Source organism: Peromyscus maniculatus, chromosome 9, assembly GCF_049852395.1.
Source record: "Peromyscus maniculatus bairdii isolate BWxNUB_F1_BW_parent chromosome 9, HU_Pman_BW_mat_3.1, whole genome shotgun sequence".
NCBI classification, from domain to species: Eukaryota; Metazoa; Chordata; class Mammalia; order Rodentia; family Cricetidae; genus Peromyscus; species Peromyscus maniculatus.
In genome coordinates, this window is record NC_134860.1 from 9,323,270 (window position 1) to 9,335,581 (window position 12,312).

General features: G+C 49.9%; 1 protein-coding gene across 1 annotated transcript in view; it reads left to right on the forward strand.

Moving 5' to 3' along the window:
• Positions 1-12,312, forward strand: part of Tmem273 (transmembrane protein 273) — a 38,985-nt gene that overhangs the window by 15,561 nt on the left and 11,112 nt on the right. The window contains exons 3-4 of the mRNA XM_076545617.1: positions 10,349-10,402; positions 11,274-11,405. Of these exons, the coding sequence (XP_076401732.1) occupies positions 10,349-10,402; positions 11,274-11,405 (186 nt within the window). The remainder of the gene's footprint in view (positions 1-10,348; positions 10,403-11,273; positions 11,406-12,312) is intronic.

A 12,312-nucleotide genomic window follows, 5' to 3' on the forward strand; every position in this document is an offset into this window, starting at 1 on the left:
GAGGCACTTGTTCATGTTTCATGGCCTCCCTTGGCCTCCTCGTTGGTTGGGTGGCCTTCTACAGCTTCCTGCTTCTCACTCCTGCCCAGGGCATCTGCGTCCTAGCTGGACAAAACATGGGCAAGACCATGCCCTCTGGCCCTCGGGACTGCTGTGGACAACTTAGTAACACGGATCATCAAAGGTGACCTGTGGGACTGTCCCCAAACTTGCTTGAGGACACTCATAACAGCCTCTATGTCAGTGCCCTGAGAGCTCTGCCCCGTCCAACCACCTCTTTGGTTCTCACACTCTCAGTCCCCTCCCAAGCCTCCTGGCCCTCATCCCTGCCTCCTCCTCCCACTCCGCCCTCCACCCCTCCCACCCTTTTCCTGGGTTCCCATTGGCCCTCCCGTCTTTAATTAAACTGAAAGCTTGTAGAAGTGTCCCAACACCCCAGCAGGGTTGTGTGTCCCCTTGTCCCTCTTTGCTGGCCAATCACTGTGGACTAAATGTACGGACAAAGAGTTCCTGTGTATGACCATACCCACTCACTGCCTGTCTTCCTGGGTCTCAAGTCCAAGGGCTTGGCTAGGTGTGTCGATCAAGAGATTGCTCTGAGTCCCTGGGGACTCTTTCCACAGTTAGGGCTCCCCGGGTCCCGGGGGGGGGGCAGCCATTGTGCCCCTTGCTGCCTGTAGCCCCCTCTGCTTGCCCCCTCTCTTCTCTACCGTGTTTTCTCTTGCTCGGATCCATGCAGCTCTATCTCCAATCCTTGGTCCCAGAGAAAGACGGGGGTATGAAGAGTGAGCAGAGGATGTGGGGATATCCTGTTTACTTAGTTTGTCGGCTAAGGTCTGGCTGTGATGAGAGAGAGGGGGACCCAGGAAAAGCTGCTTCTGGTGGTTTTGGGGCTCGTGATGGGGCGCCTGAGGTTTCTGCAAGTTGTGCCCTCACAGCAAGTTCTAGACCTCAGTGGAAGCCACGCAGACGGTGGGAGGGGAAAGACCACATAACCAAGGCCAGATACCGTGTCCCCAGTGTTCTACTGGGACAAAGGCTGAGACATACCACGTCATGGCAGACATGTGTCTCTGTCGGGTTCATGGGTTCATTCAAACAGCCCCGAGGAGGGCTCAGAGGGACCGAGCTGCTGGCCTTGTTTTTCTTAGATGCCCACTGGCTCATGAGTGGCCAGGAAGGAACGGCTGCCACGCTCACACCACCCAAACAGACTGACGTAAAAAGCACGCTTTGTGCTCTGCTCTGACCTCCAAGCTCAGGGAGGAAAGCTGTGTCTCTGGCAAGCACTTCTTATATACCAGCGTCTTATGTCCCCATTTTCCCAGGAGAAAAGCAAGGCTCAGGATCAAACAGTGGCGTGGAGCCCAGCTGGATTGCCCCTTTGATTTTTGCCTTCCCGGGGTCCTCTCTGAGCCTCTTTCAACTGCTGCACAGTTCCAGCCATGTGCCGGCACGCCCCAGGCTCCTGAGGACCCAGCCCACTGCAGAAGATGGAGGTGTTCTTGGTAGCCGTTCCCAGGCTCAGAGTCACACATGCAATGCTATCGCTCATTTGTCTCTGTGGTTGAACTCGACTTCGCTTTTCACAAACTTGATCTTATCACTTCAAGACGTCAAGCTCCTTCTGGGTTCACGCTGAGTGGCTTTGGAGCGATGGCTGGGTCAGCTGAGGGCTCTTCCTTCTTCGGTTGTTCTCTGACAGCTGGGATAGGAATCCAAGTTCCAAGGGGGTTCAGCTATCACCCTGGCCCTGGGAAAATAGCTCTTCGTGTCTCATTGGTACCGCTGGTACAACTGGTACAGAGCAAGTCACAAGGGGAGAGGTCTGAGGAGGGTGCAGGAGTGAGCCTGGACCAGCAGAGCCAATGGGAGACTTCCCGAGGACTTCTAGAGGTGATTTTTGTGCTAATTCTCAGAGGTGATGAGGAGCATCAGGACAAGGGAAAGCACTGTACCAAGGCCACAGCGTCTGTAAAGGCCCAGGGGTGGTAAGAGCTTGCTCTGCTGGCTTATCTGCTCTGCTGCTCTCACCAGGCTTATTTGCAGCTATCCTAAGTAGTTCCCCACTTCAGCCGGTGTTCTCCATTCCCACCTCACTCCACAGCCTGATTTTCCTTGATGATATATTAGGGCTGTCCTCTAAGTCGGTGATGAGTATGGTTTGCAAGGCCATCCTGGAGCAAGTCTTCCCCTGACAAGAATCATGTAAAGTAGCTCCCCAGAAGAACAGCAAGATGTTCCTAACAGACAAGGGACCAAGGATGGTGGCAGACATTTATTGGAGTCTCCCTGCTCACTCTTTGGCAGCTCATGATCTCCTCAGGGCGCTTTGGATTGGCCTGCTACTGGTTCCTTGTTTGTCTGCGGACTCTTTAATGACAGGATGGATGCTGGTCTTGACATCTGAGGTCCATTTCCTCTAGCTGGGAATGTCGGAATTCATGAGATCTAAAGTTAGGACCCACTACCCACCCTGCAATGTTTAAGTACCAAGATGAATGTGGCCAGGCATCAGTTGACAAACACTTAGGGCGTCCACCCCTATTTTTAGTTCAGATACTTATAGAATGACACATGGCGACTAGCCCACAACTGGGAATCACACACCCTGATTCTGCCCAAATAAGGTGGCAGGGAATGCTAGCCCCCAGTGAGGGTGGACCCAACAGGTGGACAGCACAAAGAAGCCCGGATGCCAGGGATGGGCTTTCAGCGGGTCAGATTCCAACAGAGATGGGCAAGTCCAAACTATGCCTTGGGCTCACTCTTCTTGGCTCTCCTGAGGCAGGCCCATCCTCTTCTGCTTGAGGAGAGGCTAAGCCACTTGGTAGAGCCATTTACTCTGGTCTCCTCCCCCTTTTCAGTGCTGACAATGTGATGTGGGACTTCATGCATGCCAAGGAAGTGCTCTACCACCCACTTACCTACACCCCTAGCTCAAGAGCCATTTACTCTTGCAGTATTGGAAGCCACCTGCAGTGCAGGGGGGCTGTAGGGCTGCAGGGCTGCAGAGACTGCTCTGTTCATGCCCTCACCAAATTTATCTGAAGTTGTTTTGATATGAGCAGAGCATCAAGCCTAACTGGGATGTAGAGAGACCTGCAGATGAATTTCTAAACAGTCTTTGTAAATAAGAAACACACAGAGAGAGTTTCTTCCTGCCTGACTTGTCTTTTTATTGCGTTTCTGTTCTGCCTTCTCATTGGCTCTAAACCCAACCACATGACCTCCTTGTCACTGCCTGTCTATACAGACCTCCAGGTCTCTATGATTGGTACTGGGATTAAAGGTTTGTGTCACCATGCTTGGCTGTGTTCTTGACCACACAGAGACTCTGCCTGCTATGTGGTCGGATTAAGGGTGTGGGCTACCACTGCCTGACTGCTGTTCCTGGCTGGCTATGACCTCATATCTCCAGACAAACTTCATTTATTAACATACAAATATCACACTTCAGCACAAATAAAATATCACCATAGAGACCACTGAGTGTTTTGATGTAAGTTCCTCTGAAAGAGAGCTCTTATGTGCAGGATGCCACCTAACCAGTCCTGGAGGCTGTGTGGGCCTCATTGTCTTAGCAAGTCCCTCTAGAAGGCAGCAGCAGAGGCTAGCCCAACCTCTGTACCCAGCTCATCAGGGACAGTGCTGGGTCACTGTGTGTGTGTGTGTGTGTGTGTGTGTGTGTGTGTGTGTGTGTGTGTGTGAGAGAGAGAGAGAGAGAGAGAGAGAGAGAGAGAGAGAGACACAGAGAGAGAGAGAGACAGAGACACAGAGACACACACAGAGAGAGAGAGAGAGCACTCAACCAGGCTCATGGGGCGAGTGGTAGCAGATAACATTTGCCTTAGGGACAGCAGTCATGACACACACATCCGGGCCCAGCCCCTCTGGATTGCTTGAGAGTCTGGGAGCCTGTGTTCCAGCACTGTGCCCTGCCCCAGCACTGCCAGGACTCCTGCAGCGCATGTGGGCAGAAGCTTCTACTGGCTTTGCTCGGGCTTCCCCCTAGGGTCTCACATCCCAGTGCAGGGCAAGGCATCCTGCAGTCCTCTGGCTGTGCTGGAAGACAAGCCCTGCTAGGGCCATCCATCCTCCAGCTACTTTGCGGAGCCGGGGGCTTGCTGAGGGTCTACAGCCCAAGAGGGACTCCTCCAGCTCGTGACCGGAGCAGGAGGCAGGTCGCCTGGTGGATAGATCCTCACCCAGGGGCTCGTTAGAGAGCAGGGTTAGACCTCCCAGTGAGACAGAGAGAGCAAAGGAGCTAAGGCAGATCAGGAGGATTTTTCTCCCTGAGGAGGGGAAAGGCTGCCGCCGAGTGGCCAGAGGGCTGGCTAGCAGGGATTATTGCTCCAGTGCACAGCTCGATCCCTAAATTTGTCTCCAGGAATGTATCCACTCAGCAGTAATACAGACCTAAGGGACGAAGTCCCCAACTGGAAACTCCAGAAATTAGTGGAAAGCCTCGAGGCTTAGAGGGAATCTGAGCATAGTACAGAGAGGATGGTGTCTCAGGAACTTGCAAAGGGCTGAGCTGACTACGAGGCATGGATTCCTGCCTTGGGACCCAGCAGAAGTGTGGTGATATAGTGTGTCCCCCAATATATTGTGCACCCTAATAAACTTATCTGGGGGTCAGAGAACAGAACAGCCACTAGATATAGAGGCCAGGAAATGGTGGCGCGCGCACACGCACACGTTTAATCCTAGTATTCTGGAGGCAGAGATCCATCCAGATCTCTGTGAGTTCAAAGCCACACTGGAAACAGCCAGGCATGGTGACTCACACCTTTAATCCTAGGAAGTGATGGCATGAAGCAGAAAGGTATATAAGGCATGAGGACCAGGAACTGGAGCCTGGTTTAGCTTTTAAGCTTTTAGCAGCAGTTCAGCTGAGATCCATTTGGATGAGTACTCAGAGGCTGAGGAAACGGGATCAGCTGAGAAATTGGCCAAACGAGGTTAGCTCTGGCTTCTTCTGCTTCTCTGATCTTCCAACATTCACCCCAATACCTGGCTTCAGGTTTGACTTTATTAATAAGACCTTTTAAGATTCAAGTTACATCTGGCGCCCAACGTTCGTGGTACGAATTCACAAAAAAGCTGCTTGCCTGTGGCCTTATGGGCCCCAGCTCAGACCCGAGCTACACATTGCCGATTGTGGTGGCACACTGGTTAGATTTACTGAAGGAGGCAGAGGCAGGAGGATTCCGAGTTTGAGGCCAGCCTAGGAGGCTTGCTAAGGAGAAGCTGTGCCTGGGGCCGAACCACAAACAGTCGGTGGGACCATGGAGGCAGCGGCTGCTGCTCTGAGTTGCTGGCTGCTTCTCTTCATGTTGGTGATGCTGCTACCTGGGACAAAGGGTTTACTGCTGCTTGTTCAGAGAAGAATTGCCAGGACCATTGTGTTACAAGAAAGCATCAGCAAAGGTCAGTTTGGAAAAGTTTGGCAAGGCAGATGGTGGGGAGAGGAAGTTGCTGTGAAGATTTTCTCTTCTAGGGAAGAACATTCATGGTTCTGAGAGGAGGGAACCATGACCATGTCTAACAGCAACTTTGAAATCTTCAAAAGGATGATGGGACCCCACAACGATGATTCCACATGGACTATGGTAAAGCCATTAAGCTGATTAACACCATGGAAAGATCAGCTTTGTACTACAAACTGCTCAGGACAATTTTGAGATGGCTAGCTGAGATGATCCAGATTCACAGACTACTCGAGCAAGGACTTGAGACAAGTCCTACATTTTCCCATTATGTAGAGACTGGACAACAAATGACAGAGCTACCTCTCCCAAGACCTGACAATTAACCCAAAAAATTTTTTTCAAGATTCCCTAAAGATGTCTTCGCCCCCAGAAAGCAGGAAGTAATTATAAGAAAACGACGCCCACATTCCCAAGAGGTGGGGTAGGTGTTTTTTGGTCATTCAATGGCTTATGGATAATTGCTATTGTTTATGATGGTTGGTTACAAGTTGTTAATTGTTAATGGTTAAAAAAAAAGCTAAACAAAGGAGATTAGATACAGGGTTCTTGTTTAAAAAAAGAAAAAGAAAAAAATACAGAAAAGTAGATCATTGAATCTACTCTGAAAAAAGGGAAGATATAGAAATGATAAGATAAACAGTAGATTTTTGGATCTACTCAAAAAAAAAGAATATGGATATGATAAGATAAAAAGGGAGATTATTGAATCTATTTTTAAAAAGGAACTACTTGTTTTAAATAGGATAAGTAATGAAAATTGCTATCTAAATTTGTCAAATGATAATGGACTAGACCTTGTTAATGTATATAATGGAGGGTTTTTTTTTGTTTGAATCTGTCAAATGATAATGGACTAGACATTGTTAATGTAATTCTTGACTGTAACCTTTTATTATTTTAGACAAAATAGGGGGAATGCAATATATTGTGTCCCCCAATATATTGTGCACCCTAATCAACTTATCTGGGGTCAGAGAACAGAACAGCCACTAGATATAGAGGCCAGGAAATGGTGGCATATACACTTTTAATCCTACCTTCTGGAAGCAGAGACCCATCCAGATTTCTGTGAGTTCAAAGCCACATTGGAAATAGCCAGGCATAGTGACACACGCCTTTAATCACAGGAAGTGATGGCAGGAAGCAGAAAGATATATAAGGAGTGAGGACCAGGAGCTAGAGCTGGTTAAGCTTTTAGGCCTTTGAGTAGCCGTTCAGCTGAGATCCACTTGGATGAGGACTCAGAGGCTTCCAGTCTGAGGAAGCAGGATCAGCTGAGGAACTGGCCAAGTGAGGTTAGCTTTGGCTTGTTCTACTTCTCTGATCTTCCAGCGTTCACCCCAATACCTGGCTCCAGGTTTGTTTTTATTAATAAGACCTTCTAACAATTTGTGCAACACAGAAGGAGCCCAGTGTTCAGGACAAGGTGACCTCGGACAGTACTGCTGACTAGGATGAGAGCTGGAGAGGGCAGGACCCGGCTGCTGTCTGGGATGCCTGGGCAGGGAGGGCTTGGGGCTGCCACTGGGCATTCCCTCCTCTGTCTTTCACTCTTCCCCAGCGGTCTGAGCCGCCCTGTCGCAGCCTGTGGCTGTGGCTATTGGCTCTGCATCCGGCTTTCTCAAGTGTGTCCTGATTTCCTTGTCAGTTTCATCTGAGGCTGGTGTAAAGTATTCACAACAAATGCTCCCATTAAGAGCTATGGTCACCAAAGGGAAGACCCAATGATTGGGCAGCAAAAGCAGGCTGATCCCTAGAGGCCTGTCCTCCCTAGAAGATGACTTCCCTGGCTCCTACCTTCTGTCCAGTACAGACAGAAAGAGGCCTTTCTGTTGGCAGAGGGTGTGGCTCAATGTGAACACAGAGCACAGTAACTCTGAGGCCAGAGCATCTGCCAGAAATCTTTCTCTTGACCACAGTCCTTCAGTACAGTTCTAGGTCTTTTATAGGTCCACGAGTGGTTCAAGCTAGCAGGCTTAATTTAAGGAAATGTTAATGCAGTGGAGTTTATTGGGGGCTTCGTCCATCAGAGAAAATCAAGGTCATTATATGCAGTGGTATGTGTGTGCACAGGCATGTGTGCACGTGTGTGTGTGTGTGTGTGTGTGCGCGTGCGTGTGCAAGCTTGAGTTCTGTAGAAAAGAGACCTCCGTCTGTCTCCAAAAGGAGCTGTGGTCAGAACAAGGCTGTGAGCTTTTGCTTCAGAATCCCCAGGCTTCGTTCACCCATCCGTGGGTGAGATACAACTTCAAACTAGGAGCTGGGGAGAAGCTCGCTGGTCAAGATCACTCACTGCTCTTCCAGAGGACCCGAGCTGAGTTCTCAGCACCCAGGCCAGGCAGCTCATATATGCCTGTACCCCCGGCTACAGGGGATCTGACACCTTCTACTGGACTCCTTAACCCTATGCCCTTACACATGCGTGTGCCCCCACACAGACACATACCTATACACACAATTAAAAGTGAAGCCAATCTTTCAAAATAAATCCTGTTTACGATGGTCTGTTACGATGATTCCCTTTCCCACTAAACAGAGAACACCTTTGTCCTTCCTGTAGTTCTGGCTTCATACATTGTGCTGAGTGTCACTGAGGGTGATCAATGGTCATGGGTGAGCGGAAAAGGTCTTCGCTGATTGGGGAATCAGAGTCTCTGTCCTTTTCACCCCTAGGAGTCAGGAGTCAACCTCCTGGGAGCTCAGGTGGGAAGGGCCCAGGCCACCTGTTCTCGCCTATGGAAGGCCCACTGAGGTGCATGAGCTGAGGCTGAGGCCTGCTTGGCCAATGGCCTGGATGGAATTATGTCCCCCATTGTCGTTGGTTTTATCTACTGGAGTTTCAGTCATCTGCAGTCTATCATAATCTGAAAAGCTTAACAGGAAAATTCCTGAAATGAACACTTCATACATTCTAAATAACTTTTTATAGTATATCATCATGATCATCCTACTTTATTATTGGCTATTATTGTAAATATTTTTTATATCTAGGTATATATGTAGGAGAGAAGGTGCATGTAGAGTTTGGGACTCTGTGGTTTTAGGTGCCCATGGGGAGCCTTGGACTATATTTCCTGCAGATATGGTACATGGCTTCTGGGCTCCCAGGGCAGCCCTGCCTCTTTCTACTTTGCTTGGTCTTTGGGCACATTTTTAGGTCCTCAGTATTTCTGGCTCCCTCCCCATTCATCAAATTGTGATAAGCACAGGGCCCATGTCACAGAGTGATTGTTGTATTAAATATATGACCAACTGGACTGCACACATCTGTCTCAGAATAAGTGACTGAGGATTGACCACCTTCTCCAAGGCCCACAATCTTATGTAGCCTGTTTGTGGGACCACCAGTTTGCTACTGAATGGGGTCTCCAAGTCCTGGCTGGAATCACCAGACTCATGAGGCATCTCTGCATGGTGGCCTTACTTTACCGTCTCTATCATTCATTCACTCATTCATCAACGTCTGTTGATACTTCCTACATGTCGGATGCTGTGTCAAACGCTGGACACTCCTGTGCAGACAGTGGGAGATCACAAAGACACATTCCGATAACTAGCTGAGAAGCTACTAGCGTGGTACCCAATGCACAGCATCAGTATGTAAATGTTGAGTTAGTAGTGACTTAGTCAGTTAGGTTGAGGAAGCACAGGGCTGTTGAGGTCCCAGAAGGGGCAGCTCACCTAGGTGTGGGGAGCCAGGGAAGAAATAACATAGAGCAGGGGGGGGGGGCAGCAGGGACCAGACCGAGGGAGAGGCCCAATGGCAGAAGACGCCTGGGTAGACTACAAGGGGTGGTGAGAGTGCCCAGGATGTAGGCTGGAGTCAGCATAGGGGTCTTAGAAACCACTCACAACAATGTGCTGAGCCCAGCAGGACCTTATTCCTCAACTGGGCTTTGGGGAAAGCTTGAGCCTCTCAGGAAGGCCCTGAGACCCTGTGGCAGCCAGAAACCCATTGAGTTCTTGAGGGTGGTAGTCAAGGGGAGACAGGTGAAGAGGAATTATTTGCCAACAACCTCCCAGCTGGAGCTCTGCCCTCTGTCCCCACCAGTGGTGGGCTTCTTTTTGTTATTTTTAGTGTGTGTGTGATATATACGTGTGTGCGTGTGCGTGTGCGTGTGTGTGTGTGCGCGCTCGTGTGCACTCTGGGGGTGTGCACGCATGCACTTGTGCATATTTATGTGAAGGCCAGAAGAGGACATTGGGTACATTTGTTCTATCACTCTTTGCCTGCTTCCTTGAGACGGGGTGTCTTAGTTAGGGTTTCTATTGCTGTGAAGAGACACCATGGCCAGGGCAACTCTTACAAAGGAAAACATTTAATTGGGGCTGGCTTATAGTTTCAGAGGTTGAGTTCATTATCGTCATGGTAGGACATGGTAGCATGCAGCAGATGTGGTGCTGGAGAAGGAGCTGACAGTTCTACATCTTGATCCTCAGGCAACAGGAAGTGAACTATGACACTGGGCATAGCTTGAGCATGGGAGACCTCAAAGACCACCCTCACAGTGACACACTTCCTTCAACAAGGCCACACTTACTCCAACAAGGCCACACCTAATAGTGCCATTCCGTTTGGGGACCATTTTCTTTCAAACCACCACAGGGGGGTTCTTACTGACCCTAGAGCTGTGCTGGTAGCCAGTAAGACCCAGTAGCCATTCTGTCTCTGACCTACTACTACAACACTGGTTATAGGCATATGTGTGACCATGCCTCCCCTCCCTTTTAAAGTGTAGGTGCTGGGGATTGAACTTGGGTTCTCATGCTTGTGTAGCAATTGCCCTCACACCGAGGGATCCCCCAGCCCTGGCTGTGTGTTTCTGACCCGGCTTGGGATTCTTTCTTTGCAGGTGTTGGAGGAGCTCAAGTGCTGGAAATGGACAAGTCTGCTGGGACTGCGATCGGTAGGTGGCCTCCCTGCTTGTTCTGTATACAGAGTCGGGGAGAGACCCTACAAAGGATGCAGGTAGATGCTGGTGTTCGTTCTTGCTAGCCAGTACACATCCTGCCCACAGGCCCATTTAGTGGCTGAAATGCTTTAATCTGGGGACCCAAGCCATCAGGCCACCTCTGTGTGTCGACTGTCTCTGATCAGCATCCTTAGCTCCCCCAATACCTTGTCCTGTATCTATGGGCCTTCTAAAACAGGCTCTGCCATTCTCCCTGGTCCTCACCTACTCATCGGCCCCCTTCCCACAGTGCCTGTCCTCCCCACACTGAGGCTTGCCTTTACTAGCAAGGAGCAATCCACACATCATCTCCTCTAAGAAGGCCCTCGGCCCCAGGGCTCCCACATCAGTCCAGACCACCTGTCATGTGACCTTAGTGTGAGCCCTTTGCCGGACTTTCTCGGCAGACTCGAGGCTCCTCTATGACAGTGCAGGTCCTTCCCCATTAGCTTGCAGGCTTACCACATAGCAATAATTTTCATATCCTTGATGGATGAGTCAATGAGTGAATTCAGGGGTAAGTGAGGTAGGATGGCAGGAAGCCAGAAGAGCAAGCTGCCTACCACCAGAGCTCGTGTGGCCAGGTCCTGCTGAACTTGAATGACCCTTGAAGATGGGAACGGTTCTGAGAGCTGAAGAGACCAGGGATGAGGCTCTGGGGATAGGGGAAGGGCTGGGAACGGAAAGTGGAAAACAAGGCTAGCATAGCAGGTTGAAACTGGGATGTTAAGGTCCAGGAACATGAGCTTGAACTTCATGTAGAGCCATGGAAGGCCCCTGGAGGCTGGCAGCTGAATCTTGAGTTCAGTTCTTCCCTGTGCTTCAGATTTCAAATACGCCATCATTGGTACGGCCTTGGGAGTAGCCATATCTGCAGCTTTCCTTGCCCTGAAGATCTGGATGATCCGGAGACATTTGTCTGATAATGACTCTGCAGACCTGAAGAACAGACCCCAGGGTAAGGGACCTATGACAAACAGAACCTGCACTGCTCTGCAGAAGAAAGGGCTGTCTGTTAGTCTTTTGTGTTACTGTGACAAAATACCCGAGGCAACCAACTTAAAGAGAGGAAAGGGTTTTGGGCTCACAGTTTGGGATTTTGGTCCACGCTCCATTGGTCTTCTTGGTTTGGAGCTTGTGGTGATATGACATGCCATGAGTGTGTGGAGGAGAAAGCTAGCTCCTCTCAGAGAGGAGACCCTGGGAATCTACAATTCCCCTCAAGGACATGCCCCCAAGATCGAAGGTCTCCCAGTAGGTTCTACCTTTTAAAGGTTGTCCCACTTCCCAATAGCACCATGGGCTGGGGAATAAGCACATGGGCCTTTGGAGAACATTCTAGACCTGAGCTATAGCAGATGGTGCCCTGTGAAGCCACTTAATGTGAAACAGTGGGGGAAACTTCATGGCAGAGACAGAGCAAACCCACAAGCCCACAGCCCAGGACTCCCACAGAGAGTAAATGGGGCATCTCCGTGTTTATCTTCCCGCTGTGTCTCCCTACCTATCTCTCTGTCACCATGTACTTCTCTATTCAATCCCTTTTGGTGTTCTGGGAATTTAGCTTTCTGGAGAAAGATGTGAAGAACTGAAGTTAGTTTCAAGCAGGACTTCTGGTTTCTCGTCCCATGGATATGATCAGATCAAATCGATCCTAGGAGGCCCTGAGGTGGTTTTGAGCTCAGCTGGTTGATGGGCAGGTTGTACCCAGGGCAGGGCAGAATGGTTGCCTGTGATCCAGATGTGGCTGGGCTCGTGTGAGTCTGTGACCCTGAGACAATGAAGATGATGATGGTGTAATTTTCTGTGGGGTGGATCTGAGGACAAGGAGGAAGGAGGCTCTCTTTTTTTGATAATATAACATG